Source organism: Acinonyx jubatus, chromosome B1, assembly GCF_027475565.1.
Source record: "Acinonyx jubatus isolate Ajub_Pintada_27869175 chromosome B1, VMU_Ajub_asm_v1.0, whole genome shotgun sequence".
Classification (NCBI taxonomy): domain Eukaryota; kingdom Metazoa; phylum Chordata; class Mammalia; order Carnivora; family Felidae; genus Acinonyx; species Acinonyx jubatus.
Genome location: NC_069382.1, coordinates 201,260,085 through 201,281,654, shown reverse-complemented (window position 1 = coordinate 201,281,654; position 21,570 = coordinate 201,260,085). Strand labels below are relative to the sequence as shown.

Here is a 21,570-nt window from a genome sequence, read left to right as displayed (position 1 = left end):
CCCGTGGCCCACGCCCCCTCCCCCACAGTAGTGGGACTTTGGAACGGTCTGCTGTGTGCATTTAATTTTTACCCAACTGCTTGTTAGTTTTCTTTGCTACCGGCTGTGACCTTTGGATGCGGGAGAAACGGGTGAGGGAGGTGATCCCCGCTGCCCCAAAGTTCGTCCTGCTGAGCCCCTGGTGGGAAGACGCACCCCTACACAGAGGGGCCAGCCGGCAAGACAGGCAGGGGGCACTTGCGCGTGGTTGGCTGGACTTGGTCCCTCAGGTGGGCTTCGGAAGCCAGACCCGGGCTCGGCCTTGACCTCGTACGAAGTGAGGGGTGGGGGAGGGAAGGACGTGGGGTGGGGGGCGTTGACTCATCCATGTCCTCGCTGTGTCCGGGAAGACGACGCTGGGCCGGCCAGGCTGGGGCGTGGGATGGGAGGTTGACAGATGAAAAGCTGTCCAGGGCCGGATCGCGTCGTGACCCCCCACCTGGCCGGACTGCCCACCGCGCAGGACAAGCCCCGCCTCCACAAGAGGGCGCGGTGCAGGCCCTCCTGACATTTGGCACCTCTCTCCCGCAGGTGGAGCCACAGAGCAGGTGTGTTCTCACACCTGAGCCCCTGCCACCCACCTGCCTGTGCTCCTCACTAGGCAACACCCCTCCCCGCCCAGGCCCACCCCAGGCTCAGCGCTTGCTCCTGCGCTGCCCCACCCCCACTGCGCCTGACCGAAAGGCCGCCGGCTTCCAATGCCAGCTCCACCCCTGGATGTCTGCCTCCGTGTGGGCTCACCCCTGCCTGCCTCTGCCACCTGCACCCCTGCCCACCTAGCTGCTCAAGCGAAGTCCGAAGCGTTGTGTAAGATGTCCCCTGTTCATCAGCAGACGTCCCTCCGCCCCGGCAATCTGCTGTAGGTCCTTCCCGCTGCCTTTGTGGCCACCACCCAGTCCTGGCACTACACCTCTGCCTGGGGCCCTTTCAAAACCAAGGTAGAACTACGGGGACAGTAAAAGGGTCATCGATTGTCAGGGGGAGGCGGGGAGGGTGAACAGCTGGAGCCCGGGGCATTTTTAGGGCAGCGAAGCAGCTCCGTGTGGCGCCAGGGTGGTGGGCGCCTGCCATCACGCGCTCGTCCACACCCACGGGACGTGCACCACCAAGGGTGACCCTGCCGTGGACTCGGGGCAATGACGACGCATCAGCTCCAGCAGGTGCACCACCTGGTGGGGATGTGGGTCGCGGGGGAGGCTGTGGGGGGGGCAGGGGGCGTGGGGCATCCCCGTGCCTCCCTCACGTTTGCTGTGAGCCTAGATCTCTTAAGGGGCGCCTGGGTGGCTCAGTAGGTTAAGCATCCGACTTCGCTCAGGTCATGATCTCGTGGTTCCTGAATTCGAGCCCCGCGTCGCACTCTGTGCTGACAGTTCAGAGCCTGGAGCCTGCTTCGGATGCTGTGTCTGCCCCTCCCCTGCTCAAACTCTGTCTCTCTCCAAACTGAATAAACATTAAAAAAAAATTTATTAAAAACTGCTCTTAAAAAAAAAAGTCTTAAAGCCGTGGCAGTGTTCCACTTGGACCTCTGAAAGGGGCCCCATTTCCTTGTGAGTCAGTCCCGTCCTCACCACGGGCACAAGGCCTCCAGTGACCTGCCACAGCCCGCACCCTGTTCTGCCCCAGGCACACTTGATGCTTTCTGCTGCTTGACAACCACAACTTTATTCCTACCCCAAGACCTTTGCACATGCTGCCTATCTGCTCCCCGAGGCATTCTTGCTGGCCTGCCTCATTACTTGGTGGTCACTTCGGAGAGGCCCTCCCTGCCCGACCCTTGGTCCCTGTCACTTCTCCCTGGTGGTACATCCGGTGTGTCCTTAAAGATTCAAATAGTTGCCTGATGATTTCTGTCCCCTGTCAGAATGTGAACCCGGAGGAAATTGGGCCCCGGTCTGGGGTGGGTGTGGGGGAGGCCGCCCTTCCCCCTTTTCTGACCGCCCATGTTGCCTCTCGGAGTGTGGGAGAGGGGAGAGGGGTACTGTCGAGACAACTCTGGAGCCCTGACCTCCAGGTGATGCAAGACACAGGCATGGCACCCACCAGGTCCTACCAGGCTCTTCTCCCATGGCTCCCCAGTCCACGGCCAGCTGTCTTCAGTGTGCCTTGTCCTCCCCTACTCCGTCCTGTTGTATCTTTTCCAAAAGACCTGCCTGCCTCGTGCCATGCCTGAGCCCAAAGGCTTGGGCATGGGGTTCAGGCACAGGCACACCAGTTCATACTAGGCTGTGAATGACTGGTAGGCTTCCGCCGTTGGCGTTTTCCCAAGACAGGGACCCTTGAGGAGTCTGGATCTGAGCCCTGTGCGGCACCCTGCGGGCTCCCTGCCTGCATGCACGTGGCCTCAGTTCCAGCCTGGGGCCCACTTCTCTCTGCGCTGACATCGAGTGTCCTTGTATAGGGGGTCAGTGGAGCAAGGCCTGAGCTACAACTTCACCCATCTGGATGGGTTCCTGGATCTTCTCCGAGAGAACCAGCTCCTCCCAGGTGAGCAGCCAGCCCCACCCCTCTGTCTGCCAGTCCTGCCCCCTCCCCACCACCCGGCTCCTCTGCGTCCACACTGGTGAGGCACCGGGGAGGCTGGCCTCTGTGCCGGCACGGTGGAGCCCGGGCTGGGTGGAGCACGGGTGCCGTGTGGCAGGCGGGCGGCAGGACAGCCACCTTCTTGTGTCGCAGGCTTTGAGCTGATGGGCAGCCCCTCCAAACGCTTCACCGACTTTGAGGACAAGCAGCAGGTGTTTGAGTGGAAGGAGCTGGTCTCCCTCCTGGCCAGGAGATACGTTGGTGGGCAGGGCACAGGCCTTAGCGGGAAAGGGGGGGTGCTCCTGGGGAGGCTCCTCCCGCATCACCCCGGCCACCTTGTTGGCCTCTGTCACGAACCCTGGGCCAGGGCCCCCGGATGGGGACAGCAGGCCGGGCAGGGTGCAGTGGGCCTGCGTGGAATGAGATGTCGTCAGCACCTCCAAGCCTCCGACCGTGGGCCCGTCTCCCTGGGAGTTGGGATAGGCTTGGCCTTGCCCCTGGGGGGCACGTGTGCCAGTGGGGACACTCTGCAGACAGGTACGGACTCTCCCACGTTTCCAAGTGGAACTTCGAGACGTGGAACGAGCCAGACCACCACGACTTTGACAACGTGTCCATGACCTTGCAAGGTGGGGGGCACCTCCTGGGGTCCTGTGGGCTGAGAAGGGGCGGGAGCATCACCTCAGGCGCTGGCGTGTGGATTCCGAGGTCCCTCCCCCACCCAGGCTTCCTGAACTACTACGACGCCTGCTCCGAAGGCCTGCGAGCCGTCAGCCCCGCTCTGCGCCTGGGCGGCCCTGGGGACTCCTTCCACCCCTGGCCACGCTCCCCGCTGTGCTGGGGCCTCCTGGGCCACTGTCACAACGGCACCAACTTCTTCACGGGAGAGTTGGGCGTGCGGCTGGACTACATCTCCCTCCACAAGAAGGTACAAGCGCTGGGCCCCCCGCCCCTCCCCCGGCCGGGCACCCCCGCCAGCCGCAGCCCTACCCGCGCTTAAGCGGCAGTCACGTGAGCTGGCCCCAGAGGTCCTGAAGCCCGCCTCCCTAGGGCGCGGGCAGTTCCATCTACATCCTGGAGCAGGAGCAGGCGGCCGTGCAACAGATCCAGCGGCTCTTCCCCAAGTTCGCCGACACCCCCATTTACAACGACGAAGCTGACCCGCTAGTGGGCTGGTCCCTGCCGCAGCCTTGGAGGGCCGACGTGACCTACGCGGCCCTGGTGGTGAAGGTAGGCCCGTCCAAGGACCTCCCCCCAGGGCGGCGTTTCTTACTGGGAGGGCGGGTTCCAGGGAGGCGGCCTGGGACATCCCGACCCCCTGGACCCCCGCAGGTCATTGCGCAGCACCAGAACCTGCTGGTGGCCAACACCAGCTCCCCCGTGCTCTACGCGCTCCTGAGCAACGACAACGCCTTCCTGAGTTACCACCCGCACCCCTTCACGCAGCGCACGCTCACGGCGCGCTTCCAGGTCAACAACACCCGCCCGCCGCACGTGCAGCTGCTGCGCAAGCCGGTGCTCACCGCCATGGCGCTGCTGGCCCTGCTGGGTAACCCCCCGCCCCGCCTTCCCCGCGCCCACGGGGCTGCCGGTGCACCCGGGCCGGAGCTCGGTTAGGCAGGGGGTCGTTCCAGGCCCTAGTGGTGACCGTGCCCTACCGGGGGTGGGGGCGGCTCTTGCCCCAAGCGGTCCAGCTCCCCGCCCCAGCGCGCTGGGCCGCAGCAGCTGTGGCCGGCGGGGCGCCTCCCGGTGGGGGACCCCTAGTGGCAGTGGGGGGGGGGAGGCTGAGCGGCAGGAAGCGAGGCCCCGGGAGGGCAGAGGGGCTGCGACTGCCGCCTAGCGACAGCCCCGCTCCACGCCCCCTAGACGGCGAGCAGCTCTGGGCCGAGGTGTGGCAGGGCGGGACGCTGTTGGACAGCAACCACACGGTGGGCGTGCTGGCCAGCGCGCACCACCCGGCCGGCCCCGCTGACGCCTGGCGCGCCACGGTGCTGGTCTACGCGAGCGACGACACGCGCACCCACCCCAACCGCAGCATCGCCTTGACCCTGCGCCTGCACGGGGTGCCCCCGGGGCCGGGTGAGCTGGGGTCCCGGGGAAGGGGTGGCTCTGGAGGGGGCGGGCCCGGCGAGGCGTGGCCCCAGCGTCTGGCTCCGCAGGCCTCGTCTACGTCACACTCTACCTGGACAACCGGTTCTGCAGCCCTCACGGCGAGTGGCAGCGCCTCGGCCGGCCCGTCTTCCCCTCGGCAGAGGAGTTCCGGCACATGCGCGCAGCCGAGGTCCGAGGGCAGGGTGGGAACGGGGCGGGGAGGCTCCCAAGGTCCCAAGGCCCCGAGTACCAGTCCCTGCCCCTAGGACCCGGTGGCCACGGCGCCGCGCCCCTTCCTTGCCAGCGGCCGCCTGACGCTTCAGCCGGAGCTCCGACTGCCCTCACTCCTGCTGGTGCACGTGTGCGCACGCCCAGAGAAGCCGCCAGGCCAGGCAAGTGGCGGCCCCCTCCCCCACTGCCCGGGTCCCTCCAGCCCCCCCCCCCCCCCCCGCCCACCCCCCAGTCACGACACCTCTCTCCCTGCAGGTGACCCAGCTCCGGGCTCTGCCCCTGACCAGTGGGCAGGTGCTCTTGGTCTGGTCAGATGAGCATGTGGTCTCCAAGTGCGTGAGTGGGTTCATTCCCGGTACCCCTAATCCCCGTTCTGTTCATCCTCCCCCTGCCCTCCACTCTGGTCCCCGGAGGCTGCAGTGCCCACGTGGTCACTCAGCTGTGGTCCTCCAAGCCCTCTGCCCCTCACACCCTGGCCACCGCTGTTCGCACAACCACACAAATGGCCCAAGACGCCACACCTGTTGATGGGGGAGCGGGGTGCCCACAGGGGACGTTTACAGGTGGCAGTCGAGCCCCTGTCCCTTCTCTTCATCGAGCTGGCCCGTCATCGTTGCAGGAAGAGTACAGGGACCCGGGAGGAGTCAGAAAAGGGGCTGTAGGCAATAGGGCTGTAACTCTGCGGTGTCTACACTTGCCCCACCTGGACGCCAGCCCCGGTCCTGACTGACCTTCCCAGGTGCCTGTGGACGTATGAGGTCCAGTTCTCTGCAGGTGGTGAGGGGTACGCTCCCGTCAGCAGGAAGCCGTCGACCTTTAACCTCTTTGTGTTCAGCCCAGGTATGTTCACCCATCGCGCTGGCCTCGGCACGGTGTTCCCTGGGGTGGGGTCCAGGGCTTCGTAAAGGCCAGGGTTAGGGGACTCCAGGAACCTGGGGCGGGTTCAAGGAGGCACCCACTCGAGAACACGCGTGTTTGTTTGCCTCAGACACAGCTGTCACATCTGGCTCCTACCGGGTTCGAGCGGTGGACTACTGGGCCCGACCAGGCCCCTTCTCGAACCCTGTGCAGTACGTGGAGGTCCCTGCCCCGTGAGGGCTGCCGCTGCCCAGTGACTGTGAGCTGGAGCTGACCGGTGACCCCGGGCGGCCAGGAGCTGAGGCGGGCTGGACCACCGCCGGCCATCACTTGGCTCTGTTCACCTTGTCCTGTGACTTGCTCGCCTCCTTAAAGTGCCTTTCCGCTCATCAGTCTTGGGGTTGGCCTTTGTGGATGGGCGTGCAGCCAAGTCGGGGCCTGGTTCCAGCAAGGCCTTCCCCGCCAACCCCCCCCCCCCCCCACTTCCAGAGTGCTTTCCCCCACTGCGGGAGCCAGGATGGGGAGCACGCTGAGCACAGGGGGACCGAGGTCCGGCTGCCATTAGGACAGCTACCCTGCCTGCCTGGGGTCTCTGGCATCACTGCTGGGTGTGGTGGCCCCATTGCTGTCCCCGGCCCGTTCTGCAGAACAGGGGCTGAGGCTGTGCTTGGAGGGGTCCTGCCTGGGTCAGGCTGGAGCCCAGGAGGGGACCCCCTTCCTGAGCCCGGACAGGCTGTCCCCTGTACCCCCAGGTGGGAGGTCGGGTGGGGCTTCCAAGCTATCTGGCCCCAACCGTGGCCAGCGGCCGAAAGGGTCTGCAGCGCCACCTGTAGGCTGCGCCTGCCGGCATGATCATCCCAGTTCTATACCTGAGCCCAGAAGGAAACAGCACGCTGAGACCAGGATGACCCGGGACCGTTTGCAGGGGTGTGGCGCGGGCAGGGAAGCTGCACAGGTTGTACAGGACCCCGGGACCCCTTTCCACACCCATACCCCGCCCCAGGCAGATGGAGCGGGTGGGGGCACCCTTACCGGTCCAGAGACAGAAAGGTGTGGAGAGGCCACCTGGCGAGGAGCAGAGACCTTCAGCCCGGGGTCGCAGCCAGCCGGGGAGGGGGCCCTGTGAGCAGGAGTGCGGGTGTGGTGGCTCTGATCTCCCTTCCTCTGCTGCCCTCCGGGGCTACGTTGGGCTCAGGACGGGGGGCCCAGGACGGGGGGAGGTCTGAAGGGCAGAGGAAGACCAGAGCTACTCAGCCCCTCTGGCTCTCCAAAACCTGCCGGTCCCCTGTCCACGTGCAAAACCCAAGAGCCACCAGGTGCCCCCAACTGCCCGATCGCGGGAAGTCAGCATGACTGTCCATCCCTCTGAACCCCAAAGTCCTTACCTGTTCCTCTTGCCCCACGTGGGTGCCTCAGTGCCTGGGGGGCCCAGTCCGTGTGTCTCTGTGGGGCACCGTTACCCACTGACTGCTATTGTCACCCAAAGGCGCAGTCCCCGGGTTCTAGGCATGGTCTTCCCGTCCTTTCATGAAACCTGTCTCAGCCAGCTCAGTGGTCACGACAGAGCGTGACAAAGTCCCGCATGGCTCCAACTGCAGAAACGCGTTCTCTCCCAGCCCCAGAGGCCAGTCTGACATCAAGGTGTGGGCAGGGTTGCTTCCTTTGAGGTCTCTTTCCTGGGCTCGTGCACAGCTGCCTCCTTCCTGCACGTGTCTGTGTCCTTGTGTTCCCTGCCTGGAAGGATATAAGTCACGTGGATTGACCTCATCGCAGTCTCCTCTGTAAAGGCCCCACCTGCAGATAGAATTCTGTTCTGAGACCCTGGGGTTAGAACTTCAACATAAGAATTTGTGGGGGATAGTGGGGCCTGGGTGGCTCAGTCGGTTGAGCGTCCGACTTCGACTCAGGTCATGATCTCGCAGTTCGTGGGTTCAAGCCCCGCGTTGGGCTCTGTGCTGACAGCTCAGAGCCTGGAACCTGCTTCGGATGCTGTGTCTCCCTCTCTGCCCCTCCTCCACCCGTGCTTGTGCGTGTTCTCTCCCTTCCTCTCTCTCTCTCTCTCAAAAATAAACAGTAAGGGGGAAAAAAGTGGGGGGGGGGGCATACGGTTCAACTCCCAATGAGCACCTACCCCATTTTCCCCTGGTGGTTGGCACCCATCCCCCACTAGTAAAACAGCGTCTTCTCTACCTGCTGGTTCAGTGGTCTGAGGACCCGATGGAGCCCCTGGGCTCCCGGCCTACAGGAGGGGGACTGAGTCGCCCGGTGGGCCAGGCCCTTCCTCGGATGCCAGGACCTTCAAGCTGGAAGAGCTGAGATTCCCTGGGCAGTGAGGCTGCCCCCGCCCCCGCAGCCCTGGGTTCTGGGTTTTGGTGGAACGGCAGCACACGGACAGAGTTTGCACCTCAGCCCTGAGCTCCTAGCTCAAGCCGGAGGTCGGAGGAGTCCCTCCTTTGGAGGTGGCTGTGGCTCCGGGGCAGTCAGGATGGCACCGCCGTACCCTCTGCCGGTCGTGGTGTCCCCACTGTGACTGCAACTTCCGTGTTGTCAGGTTGCCGACGCATCCCCGTTCTCCGACCCGCTGACAGGTAGCTTTGGTCCTTGCGGATTTGTGGTTGGGCTTCCCGAGAGCTGGGGAGTCCTCGTGACTGGCCCACACGCAGTCTCTCTGCCTGGGCTCGGGGGGATAGCACTGGGGTGGCAGGGAGGCCTGAGTCCCAGGTGCAGGGACACCCCCAGATCCAGGCAGGTGTGTCCGTGGGACACAACACCCTCCCTCCGTGCTTCTCCCCCAACCTCGTCCTCAAGTTTCCCGTCTTGGGCTTCAGGAGTCTGGCCAGCCGCCCACCCCCCTGGACGATACCTTGTGCGAAGCCGGGCCGGGCCCGGTGCGTGGGCTGGGTTCGGCCCGCTGAGGCACCGTACGTGTGTGCCTTTGCCCACAACCGTGTCTGCATGTTCTCGTATCCCAACAGCCATCAGGAACCTCCCCCCCGCCCCCCTCCCCGGTAAAGCCCCGGGTGGGCTGAGAGCAAGGGGGGCCGGCACTTCCTGTCTGTTCCACTGACTTCCAGCTGTTCCTGGGCCAGTCCCTACTAGTTTCCCTTCGGGAGGGAACACTGCATGCACTTGGTCCTCAGGGGGCACTTGGGTCACATGGCCCTTGGGGAGATGGGGCCAGACTTCGGCCCCAGCTCAGGGCCCCTTTTCAAGTGGATAATTAATTTTCTTCAATGTTTATTTTTAAGAGACAGAGTGAGTTGGGGAGGGGCCGAGAGAGAGGGAGACACAGACTCCGAGGCAGGCTCCAGGCCCCGAGCGGTCAGCACAGAGCCCGACGCGGGGCTGGAACTCACAAACTGCGAGATCATGGCCTGAGCTGAAGGCGGACGCTCCACCCGCTGAGCCCCCCCAGGCGCCCCCTCGAGTGCATAACTGATTTTGATCAGGAGGAAGTGGCCTTGCCCTAGGGCGCCAGGAGTCTGGGCTGGAGGGCTTTCTCCTGTGGGCACCTACCACTGGCAATGTGGGCCCGATGGGCCGTCCACCCAAGTGGCGAGTGGCCTGTGTCCTGCCTGGATGAGCTGCAGGGACTTCTCTTGCCGATACTGCCCGATGCCCAGGAAAGCGGCTAGAGAAGAGGGCGTGTACTGGTGCGTGCCGCACCCCAAGTCTAGAGTGTCACCGAGCACCGGGCCTCGCAGAAGCAGGTGCTGTCGGGCGCAGCAAATTACCTTACTTCAGACAGGACGTGCCGGCATCTCCTAGACCATCGGATCCCGAAGGTTTTCCTGGAAGCTCCTGGCCTTTCCCACCCTGTGGTCACCACGGGTCTTACCAGGGCATGCAGGGTACTTGCCCAAGTTCGGCCGGCCGGCCGGGCAGTGTCCTCGAGAAAACCAAGATCCCTGAAGGGCCAGACTAAGACGGGGGTGGTGCCATCAAGGGGCACCGTGGGAGCGTGCTGGCCTCTGCGTTGTACGAAAACTGGCTGTTCCGATTTTCTTCTTCGCTGAGGATAGAAAAAGCATATGCAGGTTAGCCGTGGATCAGGTGACGGAACCACATGTGGTTTTCTCCGTACTCTCAGCTACGATCGGCCTCGGCACAGGATACGTGGTGGTCACCTGTCCTGGCAGCATCCGGCAAGCTGTGTGAACACAGAAGGGATCCGCCCCCTGGCAGCTCCCAAGGGTCTGACGCCGGAACCGATCTCTGCGGGTGTCGCACAACTGTGCTGGTCTGGGCTGGGCAGGGAGGGGCCGGCCTGGGGGCTTCCGCAATGGCCGGGCCACTGGTTACATAGAAACGCCCCCCCTCTACGTTCCGGGGACTACAGAAGGCCCTGAAGGCAGAGTCTGCAGAGCCCTCGGGCTCACGGACTCGGCCAGTGCCACCTCTACTGCCCCCCGCCACCACTGTAATGGCTTTCAGGTGATGGTATTGGCATCATCTCAGGGCCATTATCCAGTAACCCCCAGAGGTCTGAGAGCAGTCACAGTGCCCCATATGCACTTGGAGACACGTGCCAGCAGCTGTGTTACGAGCTCTTCCTTTAGGGGACCCGACCTGCCCCTCCATCAAGGGCTCTGGAGCGTCACTGTGACTGGTCGTGTCTGAGAATGGCCCACCAGACACCATCTGCCTGCAGTTCCCCCGAGCAGGTGCTTTGGAAGCTGACGTCTGCTTCGTCTCTTGGCGCCCTGCACGTAACCGGTCTCTTCTTGTTTGCAGAAGACGCCTGCGGTCCGCCACTTCAGAGACACCCACGTATGGGCCGCCCGGGGCCCCTCAGGACTTGATCCGACTCACTGGCCTGTCTCGGGCACGGCCAGGACCCCAGGCCCCGAGCGGCAGGTCCCGAGGCGGGTGGCGCTGTAGTTGCCGGTGGGCAGCCAGCCTCCTCCACTCCAGGCGCTCGGACCGGCTCCGCACACCTGGTCCCCGTGGCCGCACCATCACGCACCTGTGTGCCGATCGAGATACGCTGCCATGAGGCTTCTCGGGCTCCTGTCAGGGCAGCCGCGGAGACCCAGGCTTCCTCGCCCCGGGGGGGGGTGGGGTGCCGTGTTAGGGTCGCACCTCCTCGGGTTCTGCAGGCGGAGGGATGACCGGGCACGGATGTGGATGTGACGGGCGAGGGCTTCATGGCCCTGGGCTAGAGGACCGAGCGGCCTTGGCCCCGTGTCCTTCTCAAGTCTCGGGTGTCCCTCCTGAGGGACAGTTTGCAAGCAGTTTACAAGTCGTGAACGCTACTCCTCGGCAAACGGGGACCTCCGCGAGTCCAGCCTTGCGCCACCCAGTGGCCACAGAGACCCGGCCCCACGTGGCCCCGCTCAGTTTCCCTTCTTCCCTTTCTGCTTCCACCTGCGCTGTGCCCGGGGAGCCTGAGTGCCCGTGACGCCACTTCCCAGCCACAGGGTCAACCCCCAACTCCTCAGAGCTGAGCCGCCTCGTGCCAGGAGCCCGTGTGGAAGGTCCGTGTCCTGGGGCCACTGCCAGTGCTGATGGCCCCGTGGGTCAGGGCCCCGGCAGGGAGGACGTGCGCACTCCGGCTTCGACGCAGGGACCGGCTGCAGAGGCGGGTCGGGAAGCAGAAAGCCCAAGGGAGCCCCAGGCAGGGGTGTTACCCTTCCAGGTGCGAGGGAGGAAGAGAGGGGTGCCCCGCAGGCCCGAGGCCTCTAACCTTGCCCTTGGACTCCTCCCAGCTTGTGCATAGACCAAACCAGGCATGACTTGGAGTCCAGCACAGGGAGGGGCCGGCAGTGGGCCTGCTGGGGGAGGGTAGGGGAGGGGGGCCCCGTTGAGGGCCGCAGGAGGGGTGGCGCGGCTGCAGAGGAGGGACACCCTGAGCCTGGTGCCCTCGCTCACAGCCCAAAGAGGGCGCTGGGGCAGCTTGGGCAGTGGGAGGGTGTGGATGGAACCTGGCCCCTGGCGTGATGGGACGGCACGGGTGCACACCCCTCCCAGGCTGGGTGAGTGCGGGGTGTGGCTGCCGGGATTCATGCGTGCCACTGTCCGGCCCAGCACCGAGACGTTACCATCTGCCATGGCCACTGGGGCGCGGCCCAGGCACCCTGACACCAGGCCAGAAGTCTCCCCGACACCCTTCTGGTCGAGGGTCTCCACCTGGGTTGGCAGAGGAGAAGGCCTCTGCAAGCGGCCCCTCCCCGCCCGAGCCAAGTTGGGCTGTGGGTGCCCAACTCAGCAGCCAGAGGTGGCCAGAGCCCCGTCGCCCACCGGCCACACAGGGGCCCCGGGCGGGCTGGCACGATGGCCGTCCCTCCAGGGGACGTCGTGTGTGGTAGGCGGGAGGGGGCCGTGAATGCCAGCACCGTCCCCAGCTCCTGCCTCCCGCTCCAGACCACGACCCTTGGGGAGAGCTACAGAGAAGCCTGAGAAGGAACACCCCGGGCCAATGACAGTGTGAGCTGGGCTTCGCCACCAGGGAGGCTTGTCCACCGGTCGGCCCTCCTCAGGATGGCCTGGCCTGCCCAGGCCGGGGGCAGGGGCGGGGGATCCCCTCAGGGACCAGGGGTGCACATACGCAGGGGCCTGAGGCTGGTTCTCGGCAGGAGTGTTGGTCAGCCCCAGGAGTTCGCGCCCCGTCCTGGGAGAGCCTGCCGTGAAGCAGGACTGGTGTCACACACCCACACCCGGTGACCCTTCTGTGGGGACAGCCAACCCCGGGAAGGGGCTCCCAGGTCAAGGCTTAGACCAGGGGCTGCTCCTCCGAGCTCACCTCTCAGAGGGATGTGTGTGGGGCCGCCCCCCGTACGCTGTCTGTGGCTGAGAGTCACAGGTAGCACCCCCCGTGTCCCTCGAAGAGGAAGGAGTAAGTGGGTCCCGGTCTGGCCAAGCGGTGGTTCCAGAACAGATGCAGGAAGGAGGCCAGCCCTGGGCTCTGTTGAGGGAAAGCTGCAGTGAGGTTCTCAAGCTGAGAGAGCAGCGACAGGAGGAAAAGCATAACCGAAGAGGTTGTGCGTGTGTCAAGACGTCTAAAACGATCTGCATCCCCGAGTCGGGCATTCATGTACTCACTCAACAAACACTGATGCGGCGTCCGTGTGCTGCAGGCCTGTCCCCTCAGCCGCGTCCTGACCTGACCGCTCCGTGGAGGGCTCTCCTCTGCCCTTCCAGCACGTCAATCTGGGTTGTCTTTTAAAACAACGCCTTTGCTGAAGCATAACGGAACCAATAATGTGCACTATTGAAAGTGTACAATTGGATACGTTTTGGCACATTTACATCCAAGACCACAGTCCAGACAACATCATCAATCACCCCCAGACGTCCCCATGCCTCCCCCGTCCCCGGACCCTGCCCTGTCCCTGCAGAGCCACTGGCTGTTCTAGAATGTTACACAGATGCCATCATGCAATGTGCACTCTTTACTTTTAACGTTTCTTTCCCTTGAGACACCTGTTTCATTCTACTGTTGACTGGGTCCCGTCCGGGTGCCCACTCACTTGTGGGACATCTGTGTGGTTTCCGGTTTGGGGCTATCACATCCGTGCACCAGTCTTTGTAGGGACACGCGCCTTCTTCTCTGTCGGGTAAACACCTGGGAGTAGAATGACCAGCTCATAGGACTAGATGTGACGTGTGCTTACCTCTGAAAACGCTTGCTAAACTGGTTTCCAAAGTGGTCGTGGCACCCGCGTGGGGAGTTGTGTTCAGCGCAGACCTACATTGATCTTGCGTCTCGGAAGGTGCGCTAATATTAGTTCTAGTGGCTTTTTTCTCGCAGATGACGTAGAATTTTCTACATAGATGATCATGTCATTTACAAATCAAGGCCATTTTACTTACTTCTTTCCAATCCGTCTGGCTCGAACCTCCAGGTACAACGTAGAATAGCAGAGTGGAAAGAGCAAACCCACCGCCTTGTTCCGATTTTAGAGCGAGCTTTAGCATTAGTCTTTAATAATTAAGTGTGATGTCAACAGTAATGTTTCTTCAGACTGGAGAAGCCTTTTCCAGGGTTAGTTTGCTGAGAGTTTTTTTCCATCGGGAACAGGTACTAGATTCTGTCCATTGCTGTGTCTATATCTATCGGGATAATCTTTCGGCTTTTCTTTCAGTTAATATGGTAACTTACACTAACGGATTTTCAAATGCTAATTGGCATCCCTGGGCTCAACCCCACCTGATCACCATATGTTATCCCTTCTCATACTTGCTGGTTTCATGGAATGAGTTGGGAGGTGTTTCCTTTTCTTCCCTTTTCTGGTCGCATTTTTGTAAAATGGGTTTTGTTTCCTCCCCAGATGTGTGTGTGTGTGTTTGTTTGTTTGTTTGTTGTTTGTTTGTTTTTAGGAATCTCTACACCCAATGTGGGGCTCGAACTCACCACCCTGAGATCAGGAGTCACACGCTCCACTGACTGAGGCAGCAAGGCTCCCCCCTCCCTAAATGTTTTGTAGAATTTCTCAGTGAAGTCCTCTGGGTGTGATGTTTTCTTTGTGGGAAGGTTTTTAACTATAAGTTCAAACTATTTGATAGATATATTCAGGCTCCCTATCTCTTGTAGAATGAGCTCTGGCAGTTTTTAATAATCAGTGAATTTTTCCATTTCATCTAATGTGTCGAATTTGTTGGTGTGAAGTTGTTAATAATATTTCCTGTTTTTATATTAACATGTGTTAGACCCATAGTGGTGTAGCCTCTCTCATTCCTGATATCAATTCCTGTTTCATTTCTCTTTAACTCCAGATCCATCTGTAAGAGAGTTATTGATTTTACTGATTCTCTTAAAGAAACAGCTTTTGGTTTCATTATTTTTCTCTATGTTTCTATTTCATTGATTTCTAATGTGACCTTTTTTATTTCTTTTTCTGTCTACTTTGGGTTTCATCTGCTCTCATGATGGACGCTAAGGTCAATGAATCATGTCTTCTCTAAAATGCATGTGTAGTGGTATACATTTCCCTAAGTACTGCTTTAACTGCATTCCACAGGGTTTTTTTTTTACATGTTGTCTTTTCATTTCCATTTTGTTCAAAATAACTTTTTAAGTTTATTTACTTATTTTGAGAGAAAGAGAGCGAGCACAAGCTGGGTGAAGGGTCAGAGGAAAAGAGAATTCCATTCAGGATGCATGCTCAGCATGGAGCCCAATGTGGGGCTTGATCCCATGACCCTGGGATCATGACCTGAGCCAAAATCAAGAGTCGGTTGCCCAACTGACTGAGCCACCCAGGTGCCCCCTAGTTTAAAATAATTTTTAATTTTCATTTTGTTTTTTCTTCAATACATGGGAAATTAAGAAGCAGATTATTTGGTTTGCAAATATTTGAGAATTTTCCAGATAGCTTTCTGTTAGTGATTTCTAATATAATTGTAGTGTGGTCAGAGAGCATTCTTTTAATGACTTGAGTTATTTTATATATGTTGAGACCTGGGCCCAGAAAATGAAAGACTCTTCTATAAATATTAATTAGGCCAAGTTAGGTGGCAGTGTTTTTCAAGTCTTCTATGTCCCTAATTATTTTGTGCCCACTTGTGGAATCTAATATTGGGAGAAGAGAGTGGAACTCTGTGTATAATTGTGGATTTGCCCATTTCCCCCATCAGTTTTTGCTTCATGGACTTTTATCATCTGTCATTAGGTTCATGCACATTTAGGGTTGTTATGTCCTTTTGATGATGTTATCAGTTTGTTATCACAAAATGAACCTATTTATCCCTGGTGATACTCTCACTGTGGGTTTTCTTTCTTTTGATGAGCGTCAGCATAGGATAACTTTCCCCATCCTTTTACTTTCCCCGATTTGTGTCTGTGAAGTGTGTTTACATAGGTAGCACCGAGTTGACTCTTGCTATTTTACCCCATCTGGCAACCTCTGCTTTTTAATTGGGGTGTTTAGGCCATTTACATTTAGTGTGATTATTGATGTGGTTGGGTTTAATCTATCATCATGCTATTTATCTTTTATTTGTCTTGTCTATTGTTTTCCCCACTTTTCCTACTTTCTGTCTTAAAAAAAAACAAAAAACAAAAAACAAAAAACTCATTCCGGGGAGCCTGGGTAGCTCAGTCGGTTAAGTGTCTGACTTCAGCTCAGGTCACAATCTCTCTCTCAAAAGTAAACAAACAAACAAACAAACAATAAAACCCTCATTCAATCTGTCTCCTTTGTTGCTTTAAAAATTTTTTTTTAATGTTTATTTATTTTTGAGAGAAAGACAGAGACAGAGCATGAGCGGCGAAGGGGCAGAGAGAGGGAGACACAGAATCCAAAGCAGGCTCCAGGCTCTGAGCTGTCAGCACAGAGCCCGATGCGGGGCCCAAACCCACGAACCGCAAGATCATGACCCAAGCTGAAGTCGCACGCTTAACCAACCGAGCCACCCAGGCACCCCTCCTTTGTTGCTTTATTAGGTGCAACTATTTTAGTGACTGCTTTGGGATTTATACCGCATGTTTTTAACTTGGCAATGTCTCCTGTCAATATGATACCGTCTCCATGTAGTAAAAGAGCCCTGTTACACTGTATTTTCACTTTTTCCTCCCAGACTTTGTGCTTTTGTGGTCATATATTTTACTTTTTCATATGATACAAGCCACACAATACACTGTTGTTGTTTTTGCTTTAAACAGCTGATTCTCACAGTGTCTGGTTGGTTCAGTCAGTAGAGCATGTGACTGTTCATATCAGGGTCTTGAGTTCAAGCCCCACATTGGATGTGGAGCCTACAAAAAAAAAAAAATAGCTAATTGTCTTTTAAAGAGATTTAAATAATAAGAAAAACATTTCTTATTATTACTCATGAAGCTACCATCTCGGGTGCTCTTTATTATTATTAATAGTGTGTGTGTGTGTGTGTGTGTCTGTGTGCATGTGTGCGTGTGTGTGTTCAGGTTTCCATCCGGTGCCACCCTCCTGCTGCTCAGAGGATGTCCTTTAACAGTTCTTCTAGTATAGATTTGCTGGTAAGTAATTCTTCCAGCTCCTTATGTCTGAAAAAGTCCTCATTTCATCTTTGTTCCCAAATGACATTATCGACAGTAAAGAATGAAGGTTGGCAGGTTTCGTTTTCAGTATTGTAAAGATCTTGCGTCACTGTCTTCCTGCACGCACTGTGTTCACCCAACAGGACATCAACAAAACATCCTTTTCTTTGCTCCTGTATATAAAAAATTTCCCCTGGATACCTTTTTTAAAATAAGATTTATTTATTTATTTATTTACATCCAAGTTAGCATATAGTGTAACAATGCATTCAAGAGTAGATTCCAGAAATTCATGCCCTATGTATAACACCCAATGCTCATCCCAACAAGTGCCCTCCTTAATGCCCCTTACCCGTTTGGCCCATCCCCCACCCACAACACCTCCAGTAACCCTCAGTTTGTTCTCCATATTTATGAGTCTCTTCTGTTTTGTCCCCCTCCCTGTTTTTATGTTATTTTTGCTCCCCTTCCCTTATGTTCATCTGTTTTGTCTCCTTAAGTCCTCATATGAGTGAAGTCATATGATTTTTGTCTTTCTCTGACTAATTTCACTAGCATAATACCCTCCAGTTCCATCCACGTAGTTGCAAATGGCAAGATTTCATTCTTTTTGATTGCTGAGTAATACTCCATTGTATATATATACACCACATTTTCCTTATCCATTCATCCATCGATCAACATTTGGGCTCTTTCCATACTTTGGCTATTGTCAATAGTGCTGCTATAAACATGGGGGTGCATGTGTCCCTTCGAAACGGCACACCTGTATCCCTTGGATAAATGCCTAGTAGTGCAATTGCTGGGTCCTCGGGTAGTTCTATTTTTAGTTTTTTGAGGACCCTCCATACTGTTTTCCAGAGTGGCTGCACCAGCTTGCATTTCCACCAACAATGCAAAAGGGATCTTCTTTCTCCGCATCCTGGCCAACATCTGTTGTTGCCTGAGTTGTGAATGTTAGCCATTCTGACAGGTGTGAGGTGCTATCTCATTGTGGTTTCGATTTGTATTTCCCTGATGATGAGTGATGTTGAGCATCTTTTCATGTGTCTGTTGGCCATCTGGATGTCTTCTGGAGAAGTGTGTTCGTGTCTTCTGCCCATTTCTTCACTGGGTTATTTGTTTTTTGGGTGTTGAGTTTGATAAGTTCTTTGTAGATTTTGGATCCTAACCATTTATCTGATATGTCATTTGCAAATATCTTCTCCCATTCTGTCAGTTGCGTTTTAGTTTTGCTGATTGTTTCCTTTGCTGTGCAGAAGCTTTTTATTTTGAGGAGGTCCCAATAGTTCATTTTTGCTTTTGTTTCCCTTGCCTCTGGAGATGTATTAAGAAGTTGCTGTGACTGAGGTCAAAGAGGTTGTTGCCTGCTTTCTCCTCGAGGATTTTGATGGCTTCCTGTCTTACGTTTAGGTCTTTCATCCATTTTGAGTTTCTTTTTGTGTCTGGTGTAAGAAAGTGGTCCAGGTTCATTCTTCTGCATGTCGCTGTCCAGTTTTCCCAGCACCACTTGCTGAAGAGACTGTCTTGATTCCATTGGATGTTCTTTCCTGCTTTGCCAAAGATTAGTTGGCCATACGTTTGTGGGTCCATTTCTGGGTTCTCTCTTCTGTTCCATTAATCTGTTTTTGTGCCAGTACCATCCTGTCTTGATGCTTACAACTTTGTAACACAGCTTGAAGTCCGGGATTGTGATGCCTCCAGCTTTGGTTTTCTTTTCCAAGATTGTTTTGGCTCCCCTGGATACTTTTACGCTATTTTCTTTTTAACTGTTCTTTAGCATTTTGAGAATGGTGTACCAGCTTTAATGTAGTTTTCTTCATGTTTCTTGTGTTTAAGTTTTGTTGAGCTTTGGGAACTGTGGGCTTATGTTTTTCATTACATTTGTAAAAAAAAAAAAAAAAAAAACCTGGCCATTTTCTTAAAATGTATTTTCTTTCCTGTTTCCACCTCCTGTCTTCTGAGACTCCAACTCCACCGGTAGCTCACCTTTGTGGAGTTGCCCAGTGGCTCCCTGACAATTAGTTCGTTTCCCTTTTCAGTCGCTTTTCTCTTGGTGTTTCATTTGGATGGGCTTTATTGCTATGACTTCAAGCTCACAATTCTTTTCTTGTGCAAGATTCTATTAATCCCATTCAACGCATTCTTTATCTCAGGCATTGTAATTTTCACTTCCAGAAGTTCAACTTGAGGCTTTAAAAAAATCATCCATATCTGCCCTTAACATATTCAGGCTTCCCTCCAGCATCTCGAACATGTGGAATGTGGTCACGGGGAGCGTAAAGGATGTTCTCGCCTAACAATACTATCATCTCTGTCACATCCGAGTTAGTTTTGATTGATTTTCTCCCTCATTATGGGTTATAATTTCTTGCCTCTTTTCATGCCTAATTATTTTTGGTTGCATGTCAAACACTGTGTATTCTACCTTTTTGGGTGCTGGATAGTTTTATATTTCTGTAAGTGTCCTTATGTTTGTCTCTGGGATGCAGTTAAGTGACTTGGAGCTTGTGTGACCCTTTTGGGTTTTGTCTTTAAGCTTTGTTGGGCAGGACCAGAAAGAACTATATGTAGTCTAAGGTTGATTTTTCTCTGCTACTGAAGCAAAACCCTTCTTTCTACTTTAACTGATGCCCCTTAAATTAGGAGGTTCCCAACTCTGGCTGTCAGACACAGACACTATTCCCACCATCTATGGGCTTGCCTCCTTCTGGATGGTTCTTCCTCTAAGTTGGGTGGGTTTTTTCCTTCTAATTCTTGTACCAGCCTGCAGCCAGCTGAAGCCAGGAGGCTGACCCTCTGTGCATCTCTGGGGGATCTCTCCCTCTCTGCACAGCTATTTCCTCTCCAGGACTCTGCCCTGTGAACTCTGGTCGTCTTGTCCTCCCGGGACTCCCCACTCCATCCCCTCAACTGAGGGAGACCTCGGGGCTCTGCCTGGGTCCCCACTGCCTACACTGAACCCTGGAAACCCTCTCCAAGCAGGGGAGCAGGGATGGTTGTAGTCTTTCTCACTTGTGTCCCATCTCTCAAGGATCATTATCCTTTGCTGTGTGATGCTCTGTGTTTTGGGTGCTATTTTTCACATATATTTATTTCTGTCTTTTTTTTTTTTTTTTTTTTTTTTTGCTGTTTCGGGCAAGAGCATGTGAATCTGGTCCCTGTTACTTCATCTGGAGCAGAAGCAGAAGCCTGCACATCAGCTGGTTTCAATTCCCTGCCAAGCGCTTTCCACCATCTGACGCATTTCTCAGTCCTTACACCTGCTGTTACGATGCCATGTGTGTGAGGGCTGAGGCCTCATCCTCCTGGCAAAACCCCACATCTCTAGCCCCCTGACAGAACCTGGCACAGGGCCAGGGCTCACTGTGTCATGCTTGAATGATACTATGAAGAACAACATATTTTGGGGGGTTCACCTGTGCCAGGCAGGTGAGAGACAGAAACTCCGCAACTCTGTGTGACCAGATGATAGATGGGGGGACCGAGACAGGGAGGTTAGCCAGTTGCCCTAAGTCTCAGTCTTAAAGGGGGAGGATTTAAACAGGTTTGGTGTTTCAGGGCAGCTGTCAGGAAGGGGCAGTGGGAGCTTGGCGGCGGGAGGGCTTCCTGGAGGAAGTGGCCTGGGCTGGGCATTCAGGCAGCCCTGGCTCCTGCCTGGGGAGCCCCGAAAGGTGGGCCTGCGGGTGCAGAAGTGGCGAGGCTGGGAAGGAGAGCTGGGCACTCTTTAGTGGGGGCCACCATGTTCTGTGCCTCGGCCAGGGGGCAGCGTGTCCCTGCACAGGGCTCTGGGATGAACCCCAGAGCAGCTCTCTGGGGCCCTACCAGTACCCACTGGGCGGCCACACCTCCTCGCCCACCTGCCTGGACTGCCTCCCCACCCGGGGCTGCTCATCGGCCTGTAACCCCTCCCAGCATCCACCTTGGCCCTCACACCCGCACTGACTGTGGCGCATTCAGCCTACTTCCTTGTGTGTGACCTCCCCCAACGTCACAGCCACCTTTCCACACACCTGCCTTTGGTGACCTACACGCCTGTCGGAGCTTTCACGCTCTGGTTGTGTCTCCTCACAGACCTGTTCCTGAAGTCCAGGGCAGCCTTTGCAGTAGCCGAGAACCCCTCCGCCCGCCTGCCCATCTTGTCCGGGAAGGCCTGTCTGTACCCCCAGTGCCAGCCCCCCGCCCACTCCCTCCTTCTCAGGCGGGCTGGAACCAGCTCTCCGTGCTCCCTCCCCACCTGCGGGGCCTGAGTCCAAGTGCCGGAAGCCTACTCAGGTCTGCCCTTGAGGCCTTCCCTCAGGGCGCACGCGGGACAGGGTTGGGCTGGGCTCACCTCCACCCACCCACGAAGTGCCTACCTGGTCTGGAGACAGGATTTGGGAACCTGCCTTCTCACTCGCTTGGGAAGGGTGGGCAGTGTGGGCCTTGATAGCTCCAAATCGTGGCTGCTGGCACTCCCTCACCCAGCTCTCCTCTGCCTTGGGGATGTCGGTTTCCAAGCCCTCTGCAGTTGCAATCTTTTCTGGAAGGCTTCCTGGAAGAGGGGACTCCTTCGAGGATAGAGGCTGCTTTAGTCAGGGTTCCTGATGCAACAGCATGGACGGAAGTCCAGAGGGGACCGAGAGGCTGCTGTGGAGCACCACCGTGACCGTGATTTTTCAGGGCGCCTGGGTAGCTCAGTCGGCTGAGCATCTGCCTTCGGCTCAGGCTGTGATCTCACTGCTCACGAGTTCGAGCCCTGTGTTGGGTGAGCTCGAGTCCACTCCAGGCTCGGCATTCTCTCTCCCTGTCTCTGTGCCCCTCACTCGCTCGTGCTCTCTCTCTCTCTCTCACTCAGAAATAAACGAATAAATTTTAAAAAATTTATAGAAAAA

General features: G+C 56.7%; 1 protein-coding gene and 2 long non-coding RNA genes across 7 annotated transcripts in view; 2 read left to right on the top strand and 1 right to left on the bottom strand.

The window, feature by feature from the left end:
• IDUA (alpha-L-iduronidase) overlaps positions 1–6,131 on the top strand; it is a 15,049-nt gene extending 8,918 nt beyond the window's left edge. Inside the window, exons 1-14 of one of the 3 annotated variants that reach the window (XM_053217734.1) lie at positions 451–977; positions 1,063–1,199; positions 2,438–2,523; positions 2,713–2,820; positions 3,093–3,188; positions 3,285–3,487; positions 3,610–3,789; positions 3,892–4,108; positions 4,426–4,638; positions 4,719–4,840; positions 4,917–5,042; positions 5,137–5,213; positions 5,621–5,721; positions 5,870–6,131. In XM_053217734.1, coding sequence (XP_053073709.1) covers positions 2,724–2,820; positions 3,093–3,188; positions 3,285–3,487; positions 3,610–3,789; positions 3,892–4,108; positions 4,426–4,638; positions 4,719–4,840; positions 4,917–5,042; positions 5,137–5,213; positions 5,621–5,721; positions 5,870–5,976 — 1,539 coding nt within the window. In that variant the 5' untranslated portion in view covers positions 451–977; positions 1,063–1,199; positions 2,438–2,523; positions 2,713–2,723 and the 3' untranslated portion in view covers positions 5,977–6,131. The other 2 variants (XM_053217735.1, XM_027062713.2) reach the window with 2 other exon arrangements.
• LOC113600383 (uncharacterized) lies at positions 4,638–21,193 on the bottom strand. 3 transcript variants are annotated; one of them, XR_008296474.1, is made up of 6 exons: positions 21,055–21,193; positions 13,209–13,303; positions 12,781–12,897; positions 8,603–12,643; positions 6,772–7,473; positions 4,638–5,760 (listed from the first exon to the last, which is right to left on the bottom strand). It is a non-coding gene; the product is annotated as an uncharacterized LOC113600383 (long non-coding RNA). The 3 variants fall into 3 exon arrangements; XR_008296475.1 differs by lacking the exon at positions 4,638–5,760 and having other exon boundaries at positions 6,936–6,961; positions 7,125–7,473; XR_008296473.1 differs by lacking the exon at positions 4,638–5,760 and having other exon boundaries at positions 6,263–7,473.
• On the top strand, positions 11,238–21,570 carry LOC113600367 (uncharacterized). The gene is made up of 2 exons (XR_008296472.1): positions 11,238–11,377; positions 20,771–21,570. It is a non-coding gene; the product is annotated as an uncharacterized LOC113600367 (long non-coding RNA).